Here is a 27449-nt window from a genome sequence, read left to right as displayed (position 1 = left end):
AGGTCTTTCATTTCTCTTTATTTCTAGAGCTCTATGCGCATGCATACATTACAGTATAATCTTTTACAACACGATGCATGAGATAGCGATATAGTTTCATGCCACACTTTGAGGAACTGTACAAAATGTCTATGGAAATGCTTGGATGGAGGACTAATTGTCTAGGCAGTTAAGTTACTCGACCAGCACACAATGCAAGTGTTGAATGGTTATGAAACAATGATATAAAAACAAAGGTCATTGCATAGTCAGTAACCCTAAAAGGACTTGTGAGCCCTGCAGTATGTCAGTTGTTGTATCAGTTCGATCAGCCAAGTGCTATTGAACATTGCTTAATGCGTTCCTATGACATACACGTTAAAAAACATTGATTATTTTAAAAGATTTTATATTGGGGAAATGGCAAAATATCACTTAATTGCTGTGAGTTCCCAGGTGTTTTTTCATCAGTGTGAGGTCCCACTAATGTTTGCTTGAACAGAAATGGGTATTTATGCAGAAATACTGTAAAGCAGTTCATACCGATGTATTTTCAATACTGATAACAGTTAACTTGAAAGTGACAGCAATCATGAGGTATTGTAGCCCTCCCATGTAGTTGGAGTTTGCAGCATGTTATTCAGCAAATCGTTGGGCCATCAGACTTCTGTTGTTACCTCAGAGATCTTGACATTGACAAACAGAGTAGACAGGGGGATCGCCGTTCCGTCTTTGGACAGGAGGTGGATATGCCGATATCCTGGGAAAAGTGGGGAGAGCATCCAGTAGAAATTCAGATTTTTTCAGGAAAGAGCCACATAGAAACCATCACTCGTACAGTATAATATGTACATTTGTACATAACAGGCTTAAATAAAAACTCAGTTGAGATGTACAATTCAGACAGGTTTCATTTATTTAACCTTAATTGATTTAACCTTTAACCAGGTAAGTCAATAGGATAACATTATTTTGTGAAATAATTTGAAGAAAACTGCACTTGAGATTTACCCAGCTGTCCAGACTACACTATCTCAGTTGTAATATGAACATGTCTATTTTACCTGGCTGAATACAGGTGAAGGGCACGGTGAACTGGCCCATGAAGTCATTCCTGGAAGCCTTGTCATAGTCCTCCACCACAAAACGCACCAGGGCCAACTCTGGGACGTGGATGATAAAATTGAGGGTCTCGTTCCATAGAGGGTTAAAACCTGTAGACGGGGGGCAGCAGAGACCAGGATTTAGGCAGCCAAGAGAAGGACTGGGGTTCTATGTCATGTTCTATCTAATTTACTTAAACATGGCAAGGTGCATACTATTTACATGTAAAAAATAAATAATATTGCATGCATTTTGGTCCCCGAGTTGACCGAGTCTGTACAAAGACCCCAATGAATCTCTTCGTCAGGCCATGTAAGATGGTCCCTCACCATTGTTGTCAATGTAACTAGTCTCTTGCTTGGCTTGGTCTTGTGATACTCCGTAGATCTCCACTCTAACCAGAGGGTCAACGATGGAGCCCTCTTTCTGGTTCACCTTTGGTAGCTGCTGCCCACTAATTACCTGATGGACACACACACAATCAAGACTCGGAAAAGTATAAACATGCAAAAAGTAAACCTCCAGTACACACAAACTGCACAAAGGCACACAACATAGTTGTATGGTACAGAGCAGTTGTTTCTGGACCTGGATAGACAGTTGGAGTGATGTGTAGCCATCCCAGTCCTGGGGTCTTTCTGGGTCAAAAGAGTCATCGTTCCTCATGAAGTCAGGTTTGAGGACGTAGCCACAGCAGCCATTCTGACGGAAGAGCCCATCGTTCAGATCCATCTCCAGCCCAGCCGTCTGGACGTTCAGCGCCACTAGGAGTAGATTAATCAACCAATCAATCAATCACATGTATTTATTTCTATATGTATGGATGTTAATTATGCAATATGTTTCACCTATCTGACAGCCCACGTTCCACAGCTCCTGTGGGTTGTAGTTAGAGGAATCGGTCCTCATGCCGCTGGGATACACTCTGCTAAGCTGTCTGCTGTTGTGGTGCACAAACTCCGTCCCTGAGAAAGACAGCCATACAGCGACGTTTTTTCCTATCCCCTAACCCAGGGGACCTACAACAATGAATGGGAGTGAATTCCTCACCGATGATCCTTGGCAATATATGAATACATTGTTTGCCATGTAGGTATTGCTAAAATAGTTCAGGGCGTACCTGTGTCCTTTGCAAGTTTCCTGGCCTTGGACTCGGAAAAAGAGGACATTTCGTAGCACTTGGAGTGTAAGCGAGAGTACTCAAAGCTGTGAAAATGGACACTCTTGCAGTACACCACCAGATCCGAGAGTTCCCTAGAGAACTTGGATTTCTGAGGAGACAGGAAATGACATGCCTGCGTAAGTGACCTAAACTCACTTGCTTTGTGGCTTTTGAACCAAGGCAAAACATGATTAGCTGGCAGATCAAGGTACAGTGTTCATTGCTTGCTTACTGTGTGATAGACAAAAACATGATCTAGATTTTTCACATAATGGCAGGATGTATTAACAGTAATAATGTGTGAATGTGTAATAGTTGGCGCAGATGATGGCAAGAAGTTGCCAGACGTTCACCTCCATCCATCCATAGATCCCCATACCTTATCATGGAGACAAATGGCCTCTGCAGACAGGTTTTCTGCAGACGGGCTCTCAGGTTCAGCTTCATCGCTGACCTCGTCAGTGGCCTCATCGGTCAGCGTTTCACTTTCTTCTAGGCCGCCAATCTTCTTTGCTTTCAGCAGGATCTTTCCCTTCAGATCCTAATATGTGCATGCACAAACACACACACTCTGCCAATCATAAACTTCGGTATTGATTATCTAAAGTGCTCTGAATGGAAAAAGAATAAAACAAATCACTGGAGAATACAGACTGTACTCAGTGGCGGAATGCGAGGCTGGCGGTGCGCGTGCACTGGAGCCCACGGCCATGGGGGGCTCTCAAGCCCTAACTATTAAGTTATGCATGGGAACCCTAGTTATCTGCATCCCGGGCTGTATAATTTGTACACCAGACTTGTCAATAGTCAATCACAATGTCCACTATGAACCATATCAAAATGCATCATGCTGTTTATAAGACAGGCCTACAAGTCAACAACACATCCCAATTATGGTAATATGTAACTTAAATGTTTGGGCACTACATAAGTCACCTAAATATTTCAATGTATGGATGACAATACACCTATTTGCTTCACATAAAACCTCACTGAACAGTAACAATGTCATTTTTTATTGGTATGCAAAGATCGCTGGGAAATATGCAAATACTGTCCAATGATATTGTAGCAGAGATTCAGATACGTGGCTAATTGTGGTTGTGGCTTTCAGTTAGTTATTTTTGGCTACCTGTAAGTGTGAATGTCTTTCCAGTTCATCTGGTCTGTTGACGTTCAATTACTGTTCTGCTTTACATTGGGGGCCCAGTGATAATTTTATAATATAACAATGTAGTAAAGCCACTGACTGGTACTGCTCTTAGCTACACTGCTGAATAAAAACCTGAACATAGTCAGACAGGAAATCAAATCCGTAGAGAATGGGTTCTCAATTGACTTGCATTGTTGGTGAATGGTTATGGTAGAGTAGATAAATAGAATAGAAAACACATTGAAGGGGGTCTTACGTGGGGAGAGGGCAGCTCTTGGTGAACCAGTCCATCCAGAGGTTCCCTGAGCAGCATGTCCCCCAGGATGGTGTCCAGGAGCTGGGCCATGACCCTTTGCTGCTCCACACTGCAGTGGTTCTCCAGGGACAGGATGACAGGAAACTCAGATGCCTGGTAGAGGGGACAGATGAGGGACTAAACAGGAATTCCTAAAGGAATGTGTGGATCTATTACAGTATTGTTTTTAATGATATGTTAAGGCTGAAGACAGATTGGTTTATGATTTTGAATACTTGGTTGAAGCAAAAACCAACACAGAAGACAAATGGTCAGGACAAGAACCACTTAGAGACTGGATTGAGTAGAACTGAGTGGTCATGGCCTCGTGAGTGGCGCAGCGGTCTAAGGCACTGCATCGCAGTGTTGCGGTGTCACTATAGCCTGGTGGTCCCATTGGGCGGCACACAATTGGCCCAGCGTCATCCGGGTTAGGGGAGGGTTTGGCTGGGGGGGGGCTTTATTTGGCTTCGCTCTAGCGACTCCTTGTGGTGGGCCGGCCGCCTGCAGGCTGACTTCGGTCATCATTTGAACAGTGTTTCCTCCGACACGTTGGTGCAGCTGGCTTCCGGGTTAAGCGAGCGGGTGTTAAGAACCGCGGCTTGGCGGGTCATGTTTCGGAGGACGCATGACTTGACCTTCGCCTTTCCCGAGCCCGTTCGGGATTTTCAGCAATGAGACAAGGTCGTAATCCCAAAATTTGGGAGAAAAAGGGGGTAAATAATTACAACCAAAAAAAATGTAATACAAAAATAGCTGAGTGGTCATGAATATGTGATGGAAATGTTCTGTTTGTGTGTCAGATCAATGCTGCTTTTCTAATAGCCACTCATGTGAGTGACTGATTGATTGTACATGGGAGGAATCCTCACATCCGCAGTATGCCCATAACATTGCTCTGGGATCCAAGAGAAGTATCTTCGTTTCAAGGTCTCAGCTTTGAGAGAAGTCTCATGAGGTATCGGTCAGTCACATGCAGGAACTAACATTAATAATGAATAATGTAAATCATGCTTATATGACTTGTTTGTGTAGGGAATGCCCTTGTGAGAGTTTTCATCAAGCATGGACTGAGTTTGTGAACCTTGATAATAAAGATGGATTAATTTACTTTCAATTTGAGTCCTTAGAGGTGAATTTCCACAGCAAACGGTATAATTAACTCAGGTATTGAGGTGCCCACCTTGAAGGCGTACTCTCCCAGTGTGGTGATGACATCTCTGAAGAGGATCTTGGAGGTGAAGGTGTGGCCGTGATAAACAACCGGCTCTTCATTCGGCCCGTCCCAACAATCCACCTCAACACAACGACAGCCCCGCTTTAGAGCCCTGCACAGCAAGTACGCAGACACTCAGACATGGACTGAAAACTGTTTGAAAGATGGTTTGGTTTGTAAGAAATTAGAAGTTCTGTATCTCACTTCCATACAAGCCAGAGATGGGCAACTCCAGTCCTAGAGGGCCTGATTGGCATCACACATTTCCCCCAGACCTACCTAACACTGATTAAACTAATTGTATTCTAAACTGGAAACCATTTTTTATTTAACCTTTATTTAACTAGGCAAGTCAGTTAAAAACAAATTATTATTTACAATGACGGCTTACCGGGGAACTGCCTTGTTCAGGAAGGGTCAGAAAGACTGATTTTTACCTTGTCAGCTCGGGGATTCGATCCAGCAACCTTTTGGCAACTGGCCCAATGCTCTAACCACGTGGCAACCTGCCGCCCCGAGAATGTCTGACCATGATTAGTTGGTTATTAGATGTGTGTCAGCTAGGGCTGAGGCAAATGTTTTTGCACCCTCACTTTTTTTACCAGAAAATGATCATGATCCATTGGGTAATTTGTCATATTCAATGATTATCAATCTTTTGAGTTAGTCTACTAAAATACATATGACCATTTAATATATTAATAGCCCCCCCCCCCCCCCCCCTTTTGCATCGCTCCCACGCACCACTGTTTTGGCACAATTAGTAAGCACTACTGGTGTTAAAAAAAAGGCACCTGCTAAAAGAAAATTATTAATATTATTATTATTATAACTATTTTGTTGTGCTGTTGTTACATTTGTATCGTCGTTTCATGACCGATGAGGTTGGTTCAAAGGTGTTTTTACATATCATTTGAGCTGCGTGCACCATGAGAAAATTCATTGTATCATTTCACTTTTCCTGTATGAACCATGATGAGCATGTCTGATTAGGCTTCGCTGTACCGCCGACTCTGACTTGTGAGTAGCCTTCCATCAGCTTACTAGCAAAGGTTCCACCTTGGCAGAACACTGCATGTCTGGTCAATGAGTATCTCGCAGACTCGCAAGTAGACAGTGAGAAATAATCAGTAGGCCAGATATTAAATGATTAAATCTGTGAAATTGTTTTCCTCCCCAAGCTGTTTACAGGCATTTAACACCATTCTGCATCTATAGTGCCTTCAGAAAGTATTCCCACCCCTTGACTTTTTCCACATTGTATTACGTTACAGCGAGCCTGAATTTAAAATGGATTATCATGAGATTTTGTGTCACTGATCTACACACAATACCCTATAATGTCAAAGTGGAATTCTGTTTTTAGAAATTAATAAAACATGAAAAGCTTAAATGTATTGAGTCAATAAGTATTCAACCATTTTGTTGTGGAAAGCCTAAATAAGTTGAGTAAAAATGTGCTTAACAAGTCACATAATAAGTTGCATGGACTCACTTTGTGAGCAATAGTGTTTAACATGATTTATGAATGACTACTTCATCTCTGTACCCCACACATACAATTACACAGATTCAACCACAAAGACCAATGAGGTTTTCCAATGCCTCACAAAGGAAACCTATTGGTAATTTTTTGGGGGAAAAAAGCAGACATTGAATATCCGTTTGAGCATGGTGAAGTTATTAATTACACTTTGGATGGTGCATCAATACACCCAGTCACTACAAAGATACAGGTGTCCTTCCTAACTCCGTTGCTGCTGCAGAGGAAGGAAACCGCTCAGGGATTTCACCATGAGCCTATGGTGACTTTAAAACAGAGTTTTAATGGCTGTGATAGGAGATAACTGATTTGACATTTTAGTCATTTAGCAGACGCTCTAATCCAGAGAAATTTAAAGGAGCTCAAGGGCACGTCGGCAGATTTTTTTATTACTATTTTTATATTAAAAAAATAATTTTACCCCTTTTTCTACCCTATTTTGTGGTATCCAATTGGCAGTCTTGTCTCATTGCTGCAACTCCCATACGGACTCGGGAGAGGAGTGTGTCCTCCAAAACACAACCAAGCCACACTGCTTTTTGACACAATACCCACTTAACCCGGAAGCCAGCCGCTCCAATGTGTTGAAGGAAACACAGTGCACCTGGCGACCATGTCAGCGTCTGTGTTATGTTTTGGGAAAATCCAACACAACACTTCAATGAGTACCACTCTTCATATTTTCAAGCATGGTGGTGGCTGCATCATATTATGGGTATGCTTGTCATCGGCAAGGACTGTGGAGTTTTTTTTGTATAAAAAGAAACGGAATAGAGCCAAGCACAGGCAAAATCCTAGAGGAAAATGTGGTTCAGTCTGCTTTCCAACAGACACTGGTAGACAAATTCACATTTCAGCAGGACAATAAAATAAAACACAAGTTCAAATTGGAGTTGCTTACCAAGATGACATTGAATGTTCCTGTTTTGACTTAAATCAGCTTGAAAATGTATGGCAAGACTTGAAATTGGTTATCTTGCAATGATCAACAATCAACTTGACAGAGCTTAAACATTTTTTGTAAGAATAATGGGCAAATATTGTACTTTCCAGGTGTGCAAAACTGACTGATCCAGAAAGACTCACAGCTGTATGTATTGACTCTGGGGGTTGAATACTTATCTAATCAAGATACAGTATATTAGTGTTTAATTTACTATTAAAAAAATGTACATCTTCAAAATTTTCTTCCACTTTGACATTGAAGTATTTAGTGTAATTGTTGCCAAAAAATTACAATTAAATCAATGCTAATCCCACTTTGTAACACAACAAAACTGTGTGTGAAAGTGAATACTATCTGAAGGCAATGTATTTCCTTAAATCAATCGGTTAAATCACATTGTTAAAATGTTTTCATTAAGCTACAAAAGTAACATTCCTGGCTGAGACCCATATGCAAGTACAAAATGGCGCTTCGTGGTTACCAAGCTGTGTCTGTATCAGAACATGTGAGCAGAGTTGAAATGCCGCTCAAAATGGCGCCAGAAGAAATGGCAGCAGATTTACAGGCGCCCAACCAATTGTGCTATTATGTGGGGTTTTTTCACGTTATTTGTAACTTATTTTGTACATAATGTTTTTGCAACCATATCTTACGGCAAAAAAAGAGCTTCTGGATATCAGGACAGAGATCACTCACCTCGGATTAGACAAAGATTTTTTCTTCAACAAGCAGGACGTACAGGACATTCTCTGAACACCTGACAAGGCCAACATCCCAGTTATTTGCAAGAGGAAGCGACGCAGGTACAGGGGACACAGGGCGGGATGCCTCGTAAGGATCCGCAGAAGGCGAGTGGGAAAGCTGCCGTTACCGTCAATAATACCCGCCAATGTGCAATCATTGGACAATAAATTAGAAGAGGTATGATCACGAATATCCTACCAACGGGACATCAAAAAGTGTAAAACCTTATGTTTCACGGAATCGTGGCTGAATGATGACATGGAAATTCAGCTAGCGGGATATACGCTGCACCGGCAAGACAGAACAGCACACTCCAGTAATACGAGGGGGGGCGGTCTGTGCATATTTGTAAACAACAGCTGGTGCACAAAATCTAAGGAAGTCTCTAGATTTTGCTCGCCTGCGGTAGAGTATCTTGTGATAAATTGCAGACCACACTACTTGCCAAAAGAGTTTTCAGCTATACTTTTCATGGCTGTTTATTTACCATCACAGACGGATGCTGGCACTAAGACCATACTCAGTCAGCTGTATAAGGAAATAAGCAAACAGGAAACCCCTCACCCAGAGGCGGCACTCCTAGTGGCCGGAGACTTTAATGCAGGGAAACTTAAATCAGTTCTACCAAATTTCCATCAACATGCTAAATGTGCAACCAGAGGGAAAAAATTCTAGATCACCTGTACTCCACACACAGAGACACGTACAAAGCTCTCCCTCACCCTCCATTTGGTAAATCCGACCACAATTACAGTGCCTTGCGAAAGTATTTGGCCCCCTTGAACTTTGCGACCTTTTGCCACATTTCAGGCTTCAAACATAAATATATAAAACTGTATTTTTTTGTGAAGAATCAACAACAAGTGGGACACAATCATGAAGTGGAACGACATTTATTGGATATTTCAAACTTTTTTAACAAATCAAAAACTGAAAAATTGGCCGTGCAAAATTATTCAGCCCCTTTACTTTCAGTGCAGCAAACTCTCTCCAGAAGTTCAGTGAGGATCTCTGAATGATCCAATGTTGACCTAAATGACTAATGATGATAAATACAATCCACCTGAGTGTAATCAAGTCTCCGTATAAATGCACCTGCACTGTGATAGTCTCAGAGGTCCGTTAAAAGCGCAGAGAGCATCATGAAGAACAAGGAACACACCAGGCAGGTCCGAGATACTGTTGTGAAGAAGTTTAAAGCCGGATTTGGATACAAAAATATTTCCCAAGCTTTAAACATCCCAAAGAGCACTGTGCAAGTGATAATATTGAAATGGAAGGAGTATCAGACCACTGCAAATCTACCAAGACCTGGCCGTCTCTCTAAACTTTCAGCTCATACAAGGAGAAGACTGATCAGAGATGCAGCCAAGAGGCCCATGATCACTCTGGATGAACTGCAGAGATCTACAGCTGAGGTGGGAGACTCTGTCCATAGGACAACAATCAGTCGTATATTGCACAAATCTGGCCTTTATGGAAGAGTGGCAAGAAGAAAGCCATTTCTTAAAGATATCCATAAAAAGTGTCGTTTAAAGTTTGCCACAAGCCACCTGGGAGACACACCAAACATGTGGAAGAAGGTGCTCTGGTCAGATGAAACCAAAATTGAACTTTTTGGCAACAATGCAAAACGTTATGTTTGGCGTAAAAGCAACACAGCTCATCACCCTGAACACACCATCGCCACTGTCAAACATGGTGGTGGCAGCATCATGGTTTGGGCCTGCTTTTCTTCAGCAGGGACAGGGAAGATGGTTAAAATTGATGGGAAGATGGATGGAGCCAAATACAGGACCATTCTGGAAGAAAACCTGATGGAGTCTGCAAAAGACCTGAGACTGGGACGGAGATTTGTCTTCCAACAAGACAATGATCCAAAACATAAAGCAAAATCTACAATGGAATGGTTCAAAAATAAACATATCCAGGTGTTAGAATGGCCAAGTCAAAGTCCAGACCTGAATCCAATCGAGAATCTGTGGAAAGAACTGAAAACTGCTGTTCACAAATGCTCTCCATCCAACCTCACTGAGCTCGAGCTGTTTTGCAAGGAGGAATGGGAAAAAATGTCAGTCTCTCGATGTGCAAAACTGATAGAGACATACCCCAAGCGACTTACAGCTGTAATCGCAGCAAAAAGTGGCGCTACAAAGTATTAACTTAAAGGGGCTGAATAATTTTGCACGCCCAATTTTTCAGTTTTTGATTTGTTAATAATTTAAATTAATTTGAAATATCCAATAAATGTCGTTCCACTTCATGATTGTGTCCCACTTGTTGTTGATTCTTCACAAAAAAATACAGTTTTATATCTTTATGTTTGAAGCCTGAAATGTGGCAAAAGGTCGCAAAGTTCAAGGGGGCCGAATACTTTCGCAAGGCACTGTATATCCTCCTGATTCCTGCTTACAAGCAAAAAGCAGGAAGCACCAGTGATTCGGTCTATAAAAAAGTGATCAGATGAAGCAGATTCTAAACTACAGGACTGTTTTGCTATCACAGACTGGAACATGTTCCGGGATTCTTCCGATGGCATTGAAGAGCACACCACATCAGTCACTGGCTTTATCAATAAGTGCATCGAGGACGTCATCCCCACAGTGACTGTACGTACATACCCCAACCAGAAGCCAGGGATACAGGAAACATTCGCACTGAGCTAAAGGGTAGAGCTGCCGCTTTCAAGGTGAGGGACTCTAATCCGGAAGTTTATTAGAAATCCTGCTATGTACTCCGACGAACCATCAAACAGGCAAAGCGTCAATACAGGGCTAAGACTGAATCGTACTTCACGGGCTCCGACACTCATCTTATGTGGCAGGGCTTGCAAACTATTACAGACTACAAAGGGAAGCACAGCCGCGAGCTGCCAAGTGACACGAGTCTACCAGACGAGCTAAATCACTTCTATGCTCGCCTCGAGGCAAGCAACACTGAGGCATGCTTGAGAGCATCAGCTGTCGGACAACTGTGTGATCATGCTCTCCGTAGCCGACGTGAGTAAGACCTTTAAACAGGTCAACATTCACAAGGCTGCGGGACCAGATGGATTACCAGGACGTGTGCTCCGGGCATTAGCTGACCAACTGGCAGGTGTCTTCACTGACATTTTCAACATGTCCCTGATTGAGTCTGTAATACCAACATGTTTCAAGCAGACCGCCATAGTCCCTGTGCCCAAGAACACGAAGGCAACCTGCCTAAATGACTACAGACCCATAGCACTCACGTCCGTAGCCATGAAGTGCTTTGAAAGGCTGAAATGCCTCACATCAACACCATTATCCCAGAAAGCATAGACCCACTCCAATTTGCATACCACTTAAACAGATCCACAGATGATGCAATCTCTATTGCACTCCACACTGCACCTTTCCCACCAGGACAAAAATAACTCTTACGTAAGAATGATATTCATTGACTACATATCAGCGTTCAACACCATAGTACCCTCAAAGCTCATCACTAAGCTAAGGATTCTGGGACTAAACACCTCCCTCTGCAACTGGATCCTGGACTTCCTGAAGGGCCTCCCCCAGGTGGTGAGGGAAGGTAGCAACACATCTGCCACGCTGATTCTCAACACTGGAGCCCCCCAGGGGTGCGTATTCTGTCCCCTCCTGTACTCCCTGTTCACCCACGACTGCATAACCAAGCACGACTCCAACACCATCATTAAGTTTGCAGACGACACAACAGTGGTAGGCCAGATCACCGACAATGACGAGTCAGCCTATAGGGAGGTGGTCAGAGACCTGGCCAGGTGCTGCCAGAATAACAACCTATCTCTCAACGTAACCAAGATTAAGGAGATGATTGGGGACTACAGGAAAAGGAGGGCCGAGCACGCCCCCATTCTCATCGATGGGGCTGTAGTGGAGCAGGTTGAGAGCTTCAAGTTCCTTGGTGTCCACATCACCAACAACTAGAATGGTCCAAGCACACCAAGACAGTTTTGAAGAGGGCACGTCAAAACCTTTTCCCCCTCAGGAGACTGAAAAGATTTGGCATGGGTCCTCAGATCCTCAAAAGGTTTTACAGCTGCACTATCGAGAGCACGCATGCCTCCGGTCGCAAGGCACTACAGTGGGTAGTGCGTATCGCCCAGTACATCACCAGGGCCAAGCGTCCTGGCATCCAGGACCTGTATACCAGGCGGTGTCAGAGGAAGGCCCTAAAAATTGTCAAAGACTCCAGCCACCCTAGTCATAGACTGTTCTCTCTGCTACCGCACAGCAAGCAGTACCAGAGCACCAAGTCTAGTTCCAAGAGGCTCCTAAATAGCTTCTACCCCTAAGCCATAAGACTCCTGAACAGCTAATCAAATGGCTACCCAGACTATTTGCATTGCCCCCTTTGGAACGCTGCTGCTACTCTCTGTTATTATCTATGCATAGTCACTTTAATAACTCTACCTACATGTACATATTACCTCAATTATCTCGACACATTGACATTGACTCTGTACTGGTACCCCATGTATATAGCCCTGCTATTGTTATTTACTGCTGCTCTTTATTTGTTATTCTTATCCTCTTACTTTTTGGGGGGATATTTTCTTAAAACTGCATTGTTGGTTAAGGGCGTGTAAGTAAGCATTTCACTGTAAGGTCTGCCTGTTGTATTCGGCGCATGTGACAAATACAATTTGATTTGGATTTGATTTGTATCTCGATAAAACAGCTCTGCTTGGCTTGGTAAGTGTAATATGGACCAAAAAGCCATTCCTACCCTCTTTGCATCCAATATGTATGCTGCTGAGACAAGTTAATACAAAACATTTAATGGTGACAGTGCGTCAAGCAAAGGCAGCAAAAAAAGTCCATGTTGGAGGAAAAGCTGAAAGGTCAATTAATGTGCTTGCTGAGACTACACTTCTGTTATTCCTCATACTTTTCATGATTATTCGGGTTCTTCACGATTCGTTGTCAAATATGTAGCCTACTCATTGTAGTTGTTGTTTAAAAGCCCACCATTAAAAACATTATGATTATAAAAAATAATTTATAGTAGCCCAGACCTAGGCCTATTTTCAGGGAAGGGGGCGGGATGTTTGTGAGTCACAAGGTTGGTCAGACCTGTCAAATGAATTGCACTCCCACTTTCAAAGTCAGGCACCCATGCAAATGTGTGTCACCAATCAGGCCGGAGGATGGGATTTGCCCATCCCTGAGCTACAAAGGGTTATAATTGGATGTTAGGTATGAAGCTAAGGGTTGTAATGGTGAGGATAATTTTGTTCCTAACTGGATGTAGGCCTCCTGGCTGCTCTGTCCTCGGAGCTGGTCCTCCATCAAGTAGGTGTTGTGGGAGGAACAGATGAAGTAGTGGCTGAGGGGCCGGCTCATGTCCTGGTTCAGGGTCAGCCGCTGGGGATCCATGATGGCGCCCTCTGGAGAGACCAGGTACATCTGGAAGCCATCTATAGACATGGCCCCCTGTTTCTTGGCTGTGAGGAGACATGGGAAGTTCCGTCTTATCATAAGTCAAACCCAATCAAAAAATGCTCAGTAACTACTGTAAAGGAAATTTTACTTTGTGCAACTTGTCTTTGGTGTCATAAACAATCCTTGGTTCTTGAGGGGAGGGGGGGGGGGGGTGGGGGGGGGGGGGCTGTCATGACCTCCTCCTTTATTTGTCAGATCACCCAGAATATGTTATTTAAGTTAAGATAGGAGATGGTGCCAGACACATGCCGGAACAAATTGTGATTTTTTTTTCTTATGTAGAGTTGTTTTAGTTGGATAAAAGTAGAGACTCAGAGCTGGAAAATGGTATATCATACACTACAGTTGAGGGGCAATGGGAAAGTAATTCTACTTTGAAAGTTGAACTTGTAATGTCACTTTTGAGAAAATGGCCCTTGAATGTGTTGGTAAACCTACTGGAGAGCTCTCTTTGTCTACGTTCTTTCAGCATCGTTCACACCCTCTTAAGCCTTAGCCCCACCCATCTCTTTAAGGATTCAGATGTAGGGCCATTTACTAAACAACCAAAAGGTTTCAAGACTAAAGGCTGGTTTATACTACACCTATCGACAGTTGTCGCAGTGACATCATGAACATTCTATTGTCTTCCGACAAACTTGTCGTTGTCGTATAAAGTTGATAAAGTATAAACACAAAAACTACCGGCTGCATGACATCAGCAGCCTGGTGGTCCAAAATAGCTAGTGTATTTTAACACCAATAAACCCACCCGTTTAAAAATGAATTTAGTATATGTCAATCTAGCAAACTAGGCAACTAAAAGCAACTTTCTAAACAATGTTTTGGTTTGTTTCTAGCTTGTTAGCTAGCTAATGTTAAGTTAGCTGGCTAGCCAGTTCAAATGATGACCATATCATATAGCTGACGTCTTCACTTTAGCCCATTTGTCTTCATTATTACAGAAAAATAAACTCACAGCAAGATCATTATTTACAAGTTAATGGCGAGCCAATTACAGAAAATAGCTAACGGTTGTGAGTGTGATGAAATAAAAGCAGGGCATTCTACTGGATCATTTTTGAACTTGGACACTGTCTTGTTGGCCTAACATTATATCCTAATTTGACTTTGGTGCAGGTCATGTTCTTCACATTACCGTTTCTGGTAAACACATATTATATGACATAAAATCAAAGTTTATTTGTCACATGCACAGGATACAGAAGGTGTAGTGAAATGGTTACTTGCATAGTGGAGTCTTTTGTTTAGACATGTAGCTAGCTGGCTAGCTAGCTAAACAATGAACCATAATCTCAACTCATAATGTTACTACCCTGCATGAATCTGCAGGTAGCTAACCAACCAGGTTCAATCTTAGCTAGCTAGCTAACATTAGGCTATAATTAGCAATGCAAATGGCTCTGAGATACGAATAATATTACTACACAAATCATACACTTAAAATTAGCTTGCGAGCCACCCAGCTAACTTTAGCTAGCTAGCTAACAGTACGCTTTAACTTGAAATGAAAACGACTTTGACAAAATTAGAATTGTGTAATATCTTAAAATGTAGCTTGCTAGATTATTTTACCTGTAGACATGGATGGACGCTTCTCCCTCTCTGTCACAGATGCCATGGCTGCCCTTAGTTTTAATATGTAATCCGGAGACAGGCGTTTTATATACAACAGCCTTTTGTGTGTTCTCTTTTCGACTCCATCCTCATATTTACAATCAAATGCCAGAATTTTCTCCATCTATTTAGCTATCACACTCCAATTCCACCCGGCATTCCACTGATTTCAAAACTCCAGAAAGTGGAGAGCAACACTTTTGCAATTGTACTGTGTGATATCTTTAAAAAAAAAAGCTGTTTTAGAAAGGATTAACCACACATACTGAACTGAGAAAGAGAAAAGCGTGCTACATGGCAGACCAATCTGAACTCATCTCTCGGCATGTCCAGGCCATCCATTATCTCAGCCAATCATGGCTAGCGGGAAGGTCCCTGTCTTTATCTGTGGCAAAACCAACTAGGCTCGTAATTTAATAATTTTATTCGTATTTACAGATAGCATACACGTTTGTTATTAAGACACATGAAAGTTAACATGTTCCAGAAGGCATTTCTACAAAAAAACAAATTTTGATATTTAAAAAAAAGTTTACGTTCAAAATGCCTCTCCTGTGAAGTAGTGACATGCAACATACAGCTAGTTTTCTTACTTGTTGAATGGTTAATTGTGGGCTCTTGTGGTTTACTGAAGTAAACTAGGTTATTAATATTGTGGTTGCCGTTCATTGTGATTGACATTGTCTCACCGAGGCTATTAATGAAATAATTCATTACGGTTGACTGTGGTTGGTTACAGTTGCACAGTGGTCCTTACCGGTCTCTGACGGCTCATAGCGGTCAATCAGCTCCTGGGCATGCTCCCAACTCCTCTCCCCCTCCTGTTGCTCCTGCCACAGAAAGTCCTTCAGCTCAGCAAGGGTTAATGTCTGTCCGTCTCGGGAGTAGTCCTGGAACACCCGCCACATGTCCTTCCTTTCCGTCAGTATCTTATAGAACTGGACAAACTCCTCGTTCTCCAGACAACCTGACTTAGACTTATCTGCCAACTGGGGGTAAAGAAAATAAGCAGCATAGATTGTTACCTCTGCAGTCTTCCAGTGGTATTGTACTCTCAATAAATCATGCTAAAACAGAATTCCAGAATTCCAGAATTCCAGGCAGATTAGTTACTGATATTTGACTGTGATAGGTTTCTGTTAAATATCACCAATGTTGAGAACTATTCCACGACCAACAACATCCCAATTGAACCGTTGCTCACAATGCAAGGTTGATTCATTGACTGAGGATGTCATATGAGCAGTGGGAAGCATAGAATAAATATAGAAAATAGTATATTTTCTTTTGGTTTTGATACACTAAATGGAAGACCTCACAAACTTGATGGGTACCTCACCGTGAAGAGGTGAAGAGCATACTCCTCATTCATGTCCACGTTCATCATCTTCAGCAGTGTGCGCACCTCCTTGAAGTTCATCCGTCCGTCCTTGTTTTTGTCCGCCTTCTGAAACCAGTCCCAGATCCATCTGAGGGAAGATGCTGGCTAAGGGCAACACTTGGTAAGACATGATTTAGAAAGGAGCAAAAACAAAGACTTTACTCTCACAACTTAAGTGTTTTTTGACCACAGAATTAGGCATTAGAATACTAGAATGGAAATTAACCTTCTTATGATGGGATAAAGGTCAGCCATTTCGGTCAGCCAAAAGAATCAGGGAGCAATTTCCCTGCATAAGTAAAATCTGGATTTCTTTCTCTACTGCCATTAATTCCAATTAGGCTAGTTTGGATTTCTTTCTGACAATATGGCTGCCATTTTCACCCCATTCTGGAACTTTAGCCCCTCCAGTAACTTAATAGGACCTCTATGGTTTTGATTGTTTAGATCAATTGTTATAAACGTATTATGATAAGGCCCCACCAAGTCAAGTGTCACAAACCATCTAATAATCTGCCTGTTATCTGAATGGGATAAGGATACTGGTCAACCCTCTCCTTGTCATCCATGCTCTCAGCATTCTGTATCAGCTTGCTTACACCCCGGATCCAGGCCTGTGCCTCAGAAGGTGACTCCGCCACCAGGTCCAGGTTGCCGCGGCGACCACGAAACACCAGGGTGAAACAGAGGTCAGCGGGGAACTCTTCAGCGACGCTCAGCAAGACCTCCGACTGGTGACCTTCACGCACCACCTCAACATCAGCCACAGAGACTAGAAAGGAACATTAGGCATTATCGGTCAGATTCATACTTAGGAAAGGCGTGTGTAAGATAGGCGTAATTTCCTACGTGCTTCTCAGTAGTTGGTATTCAGACTTACCTTATGGAGGTTCGTAACGGGCTTTGCAGTCATGGTTCCCTTGTGTGAACTGAATTTATTTTAATCAACCGCTGAAAACCCTGGCCAACAGGTTTTCTCGTGGAGTTTTTATTCAAAAGGGTTTTCAGTACATTTATCTTAAGCCATCCCTTTAAATACGATGTACCTTTAATTCGAATTTTGTCGACAGACTAGAATGCATCGCGATAACTGGTTCATAAAAATAGAGAAGAATGAAAGAAGCCATCTAAATATGCATCTTTGTCTCCGTTTCAGCACCAACTGGTAGATTTAAAAATACGCTTATCTTGTAGATTATTTAGGAACATTTTAGAGTTAGGAAAGCATGTATGAATCATAAAAAAACTGGTTTGGAGAGCCTTTACATACTAAATACTGTATATTGACGAATAAAAAAAATGTGGTTTGATTCATCCTGAAAGTTGTTATATTCGAGTTCAATCCATGAAATATTGGAAGGTGGAAAAGGAAAAAGTGTACAATAGGGGTTGAACAATAGTCTTATAAATCTACCCTAATTCTTACTAATCATGGAACTGTATGACAACGGTCCAGTCGTCGTGAACCGTGCGCCAGGCTCCAGGTTTAATCTGCTACATGTGGTCTGAATTCCATAATAATTCAAATAGGCTTCAAGTCCCAAATTATTTCACAACATTAACCTAATATGATCCACTAACGCTAGAGGAACAACTTACATGGATGTGACAAAAAAAAGAGAACGGAAACGGAATGTTGCTAAATGTAAGTGTCATGACGTTGGCCTCTTTGGGTATAGCAAGCCCATCCCCCTCTCCCTGCCTCCCCCTTGCCTCCTTCAACTAGGCTGCTGTGGTCAGAGGTCGTAAATTCCTGAGAAGACCTCATGGACACACAGTTATAGAGTAGTTTTTCATGGAGACAAAGGAAATCCTTCCACTTCACAGAACTTGAGGTACGAACAAATTTTATGTTCCGGAGAAAGTGTAAAAGATCGGTGAAGAATCCAGCTACGAACTGGTCCGTTTGTCACAACTTGGGAAGCTCATGGGAGACGGTGTGGCCACATTACCATAACGCTGTTTATATAATAGCCCCAGATATAAGGTTTACATCTAATTTTTGTATAAGATGAATGAGTGAGTATGATACTGTTTACACAATTTTACAATGTGATTTTGTACTGTTTAATGAAGGAAAACTCAGAAAGGGATTTGGATTTGAACTAAATCAGAGGACCGCCCCTGAGCCCAGTTAGGGTCAGACATCCTGGGACAGCCCTTTTCTGCCATTCCGAATAAAACCCAACTTTAATTATCATCAGACCATGTTTCTCTCAAACATGGGAGTACAAAGGTTGTAGACCATTTCTGAATATTTTAACCATACCACGTGGTTAAACTCTTAGACTATCGATACCGACCGAATGAGAACAAGTCTTTGATATTAATTACTAGTCTGCAGCTAGGAATTCAGTATCATTGAACACAAAGAACGACAAGCGCCGAAACATCCATTCTATAACGAATTTCACTCTGAACAATCCCCTCTAACCACAACCCCACCATTTCTCCTTTACCCAAATCCAGATAGCCGATGTTCTGAAAGAGCTGCAAAATCTGGACGCCTACAAATCAGCCGGGCTAGACAATCTGGACCCTCTCTTTCTAAAATTATCTGCCGAAATTGTTGCAACCCCTATTACTAGCCTGTTCAACCTCTCTTCCGTATCGTCTGAGATTCCCAAAGATTGGAAATCTGCCACGGTCATCCCCCTCTTCAAAGGGGGTGACACTCTAGACCCAAACTGCTACAGACCTATATCTATCCTACCCTGTCTTTCTAAGGTCTTCGAAAGCCAAGTTAACAAACAGATTACTGACCATTTCGAATCCCACCATACCTTCTCCGCTATACAATCTGGTTTCAGAGCTGGTCATGGGTGCACCTCAGCCACACTCAAGGTTTTAAACGACATCATAACCGCCATCGATAAGAGACATTACTGTGCAGCCGTATTCATCGACCTGGCCAAGGCTTTCGACTCTGTCAATTACAACATTTTTATTGGCAGACTCGACAGCCTTGGTTTCTCAAATGATTGCCTCGCCTGGTTTACCAACTACTTCTCTGATAGAGTTCAGTGTGTCATATCGGAGGGCCTGTTGTCTGGACTTCTGACAGTCTCTATGGGTGTGCCACAGGGTTCAATTCTCGGGCCGACTCTCATTTCTGTATACATCAATGATGTTGCTCTTGCTGCTGGTGATTCTCTGATCCACCTCTACGCAGACGACACCATTCTGTATATTCTGGCCCCTCCTTGGACACTGTGGTAACTAACCTCCAGACGAGCTTCAATGCCATACAACTCTCCTTCCGTGGCCTCCAACCGTTCTTAAACGCAAGTAAAACTAAATGCATGCTTTTCAATCGATCGCTGCCCGCACCTGCTCGCCCGTCCAGCATTACTACTCTGGACGGCTCTGACTTAGAATACGTGGACAACTACAAATACCTGGGTGTCTGGTTAGACTGTAAACTCTCCTTCCAGACTCACATTAAGCATCTCCAATCCAAAATTAAATCTAGAATAGGCTTCCTATATCGCAACAAAGCATCCTTCACTCATGCTGCCAAACATATCCTCGTAAAACTGACCATCCTACCGATCCTCGACTTCGGTGATGTCATCTATAAAATAGCCTCCAACACTCTACTCAACAAACTGGATGCAGTCTATCACAGTGCCATCTGTTTTGTCACCAAAGCCCGATACACTACCCACCATTGTGACCTGTACGCTCTCGTTGGTTGGCCCTCGCTTCATACTCGTCGCCAAACCCACTGGCTACAGGTTATCTACAAGTCTCTGCTAGGTAAAGCCCCGCCTTATCTCAGCTCACTGGTCACCATAGCAGCACCCACTCGTAGCACGGGCTCCAGCAGGTATATCTCACTGGTCATCCCCAAAGCCAATTCCTCCTTTGGTCGTCTTTCCTTCCAGTTCTCTGCTGCCCATGACTGGAATGAATTGCAAAAATCTCTGAAGCTGGAGACTCACATCTCCCTCACTAGCTTTAAGCACCAGCTGTCAGAGCATTTTACAGATCACTGCACCTGTACTTAGCCTATCTGTAAACAGCCCATCTATCTACCTACCTCATCCCCATACTGGTATGTATTTATTTATATTGCTCCTTTGCACCCCAGTATCTCTACCTGCACATTCATCTTCTGCCGATCTACCATTCCAGTGTTTAATTGCTATATTGTAATTACTTCGCCACCATGGCCTATTTATTTCCTTAACTTACCTCATTTGCACTCACTGTATATAGACTTTTTGTTTTCTTTTGTTCTACTGTATTATTGACTGCATGTTTTGTTTATTCCATGTGTAACTCTGTGTTGTTGTATGTTTCGAATTGCTACGCTTTATCTTGGCCAGGTCGCAGTTGCAAATGAGAACTTGTTCTCAACTAGCCTACCTGGTTAAATAAAGGTGAAATAAAAATATATATATATAAACCGAGAGAGAGAGGACGAGAGACGGAAAATTCGACAAAAGACACAAACCTTTCACCAGCGATCAAGACGCTGGTAAAATATATACATTGATTGCAATTGTTCCCGAATGAGTGAGCGTTCATGTGTAAAGGATTAGCATTTCAATTGTTATAATTATTAACTCTGTAATTACTTCTTAGTCGACCCCCACTTCCCTTTTGTCTAACAAGCTGCCATGCCGGTTTAGCCCACTAGGGCACATCCTCCTATCACCACATTTACCTTGTTTGTTTATGCATTTCTGTGAATTACTTAGTTAGTAATAAATAATTTATTTAAGACAATCAATGTATGGAAGACTCATAGTGAAGACTGGGTTCGTGCAGATAACCAACAATTTACGACGTTTGGAATGAGACTAACGTGATGTAAAGTAAAAATTCATTAATTCGAAGACTAATTGATCAGATAAAATATCTGAAAAGTTATTTTAGGAAACTATAACGTTGTAATCTGAATATTGTTCCTTGGTGCCCCGACTTCCTAGTTAATTAGTTACGTGATTAATCCGTTGATTGCATAGTAACTAATTACAGAGAATCTTTGATAAAAACTATCAGTCTTCAGTTAATGATATTAAAGACACGACATAAGCTACAAATTGAAAACTAACAATAAAGTGACAGAAATGTATGTGGGTATTACCAATGGTGGCTCCCGTTAGTGGCTAATATTTAACATGATACAAATTGTAGAATAAAACAAAAGCCCGGGCATAAGCTATATTTAAAACATTATTTAAAGTCCATACATCAACTGGGCAGCTTAAGCCCCACAGAAACCTATAGCTTGGGTATCCAAATTTCATCCACACAAATTATGAGGGCACACAATGAAAATTCTGACTAACAGCACAGCTATTTATAGGCTTTTTCACTGTGGTTTCACATTCGTCTCCAAGGAAAAATGATCTAAAACGATGGCTGTGTATTTACAATCCCCTTCTCCAAATGGATTACTCATTTACCTAGCTCTTATCCATTTATAAATTACAGTGCATGGATAATGCTGCTATTGCTATCTGAAAACAAAAATATGCTTTTTCCATTTGGAACTGGCAGGTTTGCTCAACCATATTCATGGTTTCCTCACGCGTAAATGTGGCGTAATTATGAGGGAGTTAAGTCAAGGTCAGAATATGGGCTCTCGAGTGGCACAGCATCTCCGTGTTAGAGGCGTCACTACAGACACCCTAGTTCGAATCCAGGCTGCATCACAACCGGGTGTGATTGGGCGGCACACAATTAGCCTAGCGTCGTCCGTCTTTGGCCAGGGTAGGCCGTCATTGTAAATAAGAATTTGTTCTTAACTGACTTGCCTAGATAAATTAAGGTTACATTTTTATAAAATAATACATCTGTTGACACTTAGGCACCTTTCATTTCTTAGATCTCCGCCAGAACGAAGTGGGTGAATAGCATGCCATTCTCATGCTTAATTCAAGGTCAGAAAACGCATAGAGAGAGAAGTGCATAAAAAGGGAATATAACGTTCCATTTACACGCGCTTAACTCTGGTCGGAATCGGGGCCTATGTGAAGACATACAAGTGATTTCTCAAGGAATGATTCTACGCATCATCCTTTAAAAAAAGAGAAATAATGTGGCCTTAATTCAGTTATCTACAGTATGTACAGTCTGTGGTCAATTCTTATAACGTCTCATCAGTGCTCCATCCCGCCACCCACACCCTCGTTACTCACAGGTGGAGTGGCTTGTTCCTGCCCACCTGGACTTATACCAGATGGTCTGGCCATCTTCCTGTAGCCGGAAATGCCGCTGCTTCTTCCATGATTTGGACTTGACCTTCTTCAACATGGCCCCCGCCTTCATCACCTGGAGGTCCTTGTCACCCTTGGCAACTGTGCAGGATCAGGGGTTACCATCGTGTTTACAAATACAGTCCATTTTTTTGGTCAATTAAGACCCCAGTGTAGCTTCTCTATTCTGTTTAATGGAGGCTGACATATGTACTCCAAAAGTTCATTTTTGAGATTTGATCAAAGAAAAGAACATTGTATTATTGCCTGTTTCCTCATGCAACATTTTTAGTACCCATCAACTTACACAAGCTTTGGGGAGAATCCATCAACAGCCTTGACACATGCACTTGGTGATATCCTGGTGGTATCCTGCCAAAAAAAAGAGGACAAACATATACATAAGCTCTACAAATTATTAGCGGTGGTAAACCAATTACCTCCCTACTTGCTAATCAGTGTGGCCCACCATGGCTTAATAATTGTTCTGTGTCGTCAACATTATGGCTGGGTTGCCTGCAGAGCTTAGAAATCCAATAAAGCTTTTGCTTTCACTATCCATCCTCTATTGATTGGCTAAGGGGGGGGGGGGTGGGGGGTAGATGATTGACAGTCTGTGTGCTGCACTGGTTTTTCCAATACCGTCCTAACGATTTCTTTGAAGTAAAATAAATAAATGTGTTGCTAAATACCTGCAAGTAAACTGCAAGTAAATACCTGCAGTCAACTTGTTCATCATTTCAGCTGTCACAATTTTTCATAATGAAGCTTACCGGTAGTTCCCAGACACGTGGCGTTTGTTTACAAGCACACAAAGACAAGAGACCAGAGCCTTGGGAGTCACTCACTGTTGTGCAGCACATGCCAGGTCTAGTTACAGCATGGAATTCACAACTTACCTACCGGTCAATAGTTTTAGAAGGGTTTTTGTTTATTTGACAATTTTCTACATTGTAGAATAATAGTGAAGACTTCAAACCTATGAAATAACACACATGGAATCATGTAGTAACCAAAAATGTGTTAAAAATATATTTGAGATTCTTCAAATAGCCACCCTTTGCCTTGATGACAGCTTTGCAGTCTTGGCATTCTCTCAACCAGCTTCACGAGGTAGTCACCAGGAGTGGATTTCAATTAACAGGTATGCCTTGTTAAAAGTTCATTTGTGGAATTTATTTTCTTCTTAATGCGTTTGAGCCAATCAGTTGTGTTTTGACAACGTAGGGGGATATACAGGAGATAGCCCTATTTGGTAAAAGACCAAGTCCATATTATGGCAAGAACAGCTCAAATAAGCAAAGAGAAATGACAGTCCATCATTACTTTAATACGGAACAAGAACTTTGAACGTTTCTTCAAGTGCAGTCGCAAAAACCATCAAGCACTATAACGAAACTGGCTCTCATGAAGACCGCCACAGGAAGGGAAGACCCAGAGATACCTCTGCTGCAGAGTATAAGTTCATTAGAGTTACCAGACTCAGAAATTGCAGCCCAAAGAAATTCAGAGTTGAAGTAACAGACACATCTCAACATCAACTGTTCAGAGGAGACTGCGTGAATAAGGCCTTCAAGATCAAATTGCTGCAAAGAAACCACTACTAAAGGACACCAATAAGAAGAAGAGACTTGCTTGGGCCAAGAAACACGAGCAATGGACATTAGACCGGTGAAAATATGTCCTTTGGTCTGGAGTCCAAATTTTGATTCCAACCTCCATGTCTTTGTGATATGTGATGTGGTGAACGGATGATCTCCGCTTGTGTATTTCCCACCATACAGCATAGAGAAGGAGGTGTTACGGTGTGGGGGTGCTTAGCTGGTGACACTGTCTGTGATTTATTTAGAATTCAAAGCCCACTTAACCAGCATGGCTACCACAGCATTCTGCAGTGATACACCATCACATCTGGTTTGGGCTTCGTGGACCATAATTAGTTTTTCAACGGGACAATGACCGGACACACATCCAGACAGTGTAAGGGCTATTTTACGAAGAAGGAGAGTGACGGAGTGCTGTATCAGATGACCTGGCCTCCACAATCACCCAACCTCAACCCAATTGAGATGGTTTGGGATGAGTTGGACCGCAGAGTGAAGGAAAAACAGTCAACAAGTGCTCAGCATATGTGGGAACTCCTTCAAGACTGTTGGTAAAGCTTTCCAAGTGAAGCTAGTTGAGAGAATGCCAAGAATGTGCAAAGCTGTCATCAAGGCAAAGGGTGGCTACTTTGAAGAATCTGAAATATAAAATATTTTTATTAGGTTTTTGGTTACCACATGATTCCATATGTGTTATTTCATAGTTTTGATGTCTTCACTATTATTCTACAATGTAGAAAATAGTAAAAAATAAAGAAAAACCCTTGAATGAGTAGGTGTTCTAAAACTTTTGACAGGTAGTGTAAATGTTTGCAAGCTAGATATCTTAAGTTAACTGTCTAAAATGTGCTAAATGCTCTGTAATTGTGCATTTGGTTTGCTAATTTAGTATCTAGTTAGCTAAGTGGTTAGCTTCTTCCAAAATCAAGCTTTGCTTGGTAACAGCAGATAATCCTGTGCTGGATCAAGAGCCTTGTTGCCTAATATTTGTTTTGTGTGTGCTGTAAACTTTGAGTAGCATTTTTGGGTTCTTGTATAACTTTTAGCTGGGATGTCTGTCCTGCAAATGCATTAGCGCAATGCGCTCCTTAGCATTTAGTTAGCATTCTCTATGGGATTTTACATGTACTTCTTAGCATTGCTAACCTTTGGATTACAAAGGGTCAGTGGGGTTTTAAAATAGCTCCCCTTGTGTTCAGTGCTGGTATTACCGAATATCCCGGTATGGCACAAGGTTGGTATGGAGGTATGACAATCTGGATACCGCCCAAGCCTATTAATGACGGCAACTTTTGGCGCAGCTGTCTAGTCCCTTGGGAAAGAGGTTCTTAAACCTTATCAGAGAGGAAACTCACAAGGATTATTGTATTGTATACACTGAACAACAGACAAATGTTCCATAAAGGGATAGTTCAAATGGCTACTCTCCCTTTTTTGGGGGCTTTTCAATGGCTCTCTTTCCTTTTATCTTTGTAGAACAATGGCAAATATTTATAGTATCCTCAGGGGTTGTTTTCAACTGTTCACAGCAAGGTCCATGTTCCACTGTTCAAAATACCACAGTTACTTTCTCTTCCAGGTCCACTGTTAGTAAATATCAACTCTTTACCCAGCAATACAAGTGTAGCAAAAGCAAAGAAACTATATTTTTGATACTTTTTAACCACCCCAGTGATGTTGTTGATTGTTGTGCGATGTTTGTGAAAAGATGTTAAAGAAGAGGCAGAAACAGAACTCTCATTTCCTGGACCCCTTCTGTAACTACAGTATATTCTACACATACAGTACATTCTAATGCAAATACAAAAAGTCATATGGTTCTAGCCAAAGAATAACCTTCTATGTTATTTGAGGGGCGGTGGCAGGAGTGTTTCGGGACAGAGAACTCTTTCAGGGGACTTGACTAATATGTGCAAGAGTGTGGTCAACACACACACGCACAGAATCATGACTCACTGGTAAATTGGTCTCATACTCACACAAAAAAATACTCAAAGTAATATAGAAATACTATACACCCAGTGAAGTGGCAGCCTCATTATATGCCCACATGACTCCACTACAAGCACCCCTTATTATAACCATTTGTGATATCCACAGGAATGTTCAACTTCCCCTTTCATGAAAGCTCTGTGCTTGACCCTCACAGGTTGGTTCTACACTTCAGTAGGAGCTATGTGAAGAATCCTATAAACAAACCAGTCTTTTATCATGCGAAGAATCCTATAAACAAACCAGTCTTTTTTTCATGTCTGTAAAACATGCTTGTGCCAGGGAGGGAGGCTGGCTGAAGGACAACAAAGTAGAACCAGATGCTGTAATATGAGACAGTATTAAAACAGGGACCAGGGGGTATATTATCATCAAACCAACAAAATCAACACTAAACCACAAACTCTACTGAACATATTCTGTATTGTATAGATGAGGAAAAAAGTTGAGATTCTGTAAAGTAATGTGAAGGGTCAAAGGAGAAAAAAAAGAGACTTACCAAATTGTAGACTGCTCACTTGGGTCTTTGCCCCGACTCAGCTTGGGCTGCCACTGCTGTGACGAGCTCCAGAATAGATTGATGTTTGGTGAGAGCCAGTCCAGGAAAGGGCTCTAGACCAGAATTAGGGAGTGCCCAAAAGATAGCTGGCCCCCAGAGATGGGGGTCTGTTGGAGGTAGCAAGCCCAGTAGAAAGCTCCAGAACTTAAGACACTCAGGGAGTGTCCTGAGACCACTAGCCCAGCACAGGGAGATGGGGAGTGTCCAGAGGAAAGCTGGCTCAGTGTCAGCCTCTCTGTCTACCAGGCTCCACTCTGCCTGCGTTGTCTGGGAAAACTGATCCCCAGACAACACTGCCGCATGCTGGTACACTGTTCCCCCCTCCACCTACCCCCTCTCCTCCCTTTCCTGCCACTCCCTCTTTTTTTCCTCCCCCCTCGCATCTGATGAGGGCTGTTCATTTTTTCCAAGGCTGCTCTCTTCGCTCTCCTTTACCGTTTTCCGGTATGCTGCCTCTCACTTTAAATGTCTTGCTCTCTCTGTCTCCACACACTC

General features: G+C 42.2%; 1 protein-coding gene across 3 annotated transcripts; it reads right to left on the bottom strand.

Annotated features, from left to right (window-relative positions):
- Positions 1-2: 2 nt before the first annotated feature.
- Positions 3-27449, bottom strand: LOC139380374 (phospholipase C, delta 4b). Of its 3 annotated transcripts, none has more exons than XM_071122997.1 (16): positions 26895-27449; positions 23107-23171; positions 22769-22901; positions 17134-17362; positions 16549-16678; positions 15967-16198; positions 13393-13594; positions 4877-5021; positions 3655-3807; positions 2625-2786; positions 2204-2354; positions 1932-2048; positions 1672-1847; positions 1413-1545; positions 1044-1193; positions 3-739 (listed from the first exon to the last, which is right to left on the bottom strand). In XM_071122997.1, exons 3-16 carry the CDS (start codon positions 22794-22796, stop codon positions 639-641), a joined length of 2109 nt encoding a protein of 702 aa, XP_070979098.1. In that variant the 5' UTR covers positions 22797-22901; positions 23107-23171; positions 26895-27449; the 3' UTR covers positions 3-638. The 3 variants fall into 3 exon arrangements, with proteins under 3 accessions (XP_070979098.1, XP_070979097.1, XP_070979099.1); XM_071122996.1 differs by having other exon boundaries at positions 22743-22901; positions 26895-27430; XM_071122998.1 differs by lacking the exon at positions 17134-17362 and having other exon boundaries at positions 16549-16691; positions 22743-22901; positions 26895-27093.

The sequence above is a fragment of the Oncorhynchus clarkii genome, chromosome 22, assembly GCF_045791955.1.
Source record: "Oncorhynchus clarkii lewisi isolate Uvic-CL-2024 chromosome 22, UVic_Ocla_1.0, whole genome shotgun sequence".
NCBI classification, from domain to species: Eukaryota; Metazoa; Chordata; class Actinopteri; order Salmoniformes; family Salmonidae; genus Oncorhynchus; species Oncorhynchus clarkii.
This window is presented reverse-complemented; position numbering and strand designations above follow the sequence as displayed.

Coding starts and splice junctions, on each gene's coding strand:
- LOC139380374 (XM_071122996.1), bottom strand. CDS start 23,128: ATGGATTCTCCCCAAAGCTTGT. Junction 16,679..17,133: donor GACAAGGAGAGGGTTGACCA/GTATCCTTATCC, acceptor ATCTTCCCTCAG/ATGGATCTGGGACTGGTTTC. Junction 13,595..15,966: donor CTATGAGCCGTCAGAGACCG/GTAAGGACCACT, acceptor GTCTCCTCACAG/CCAAGAAACAGGGGGCCATG.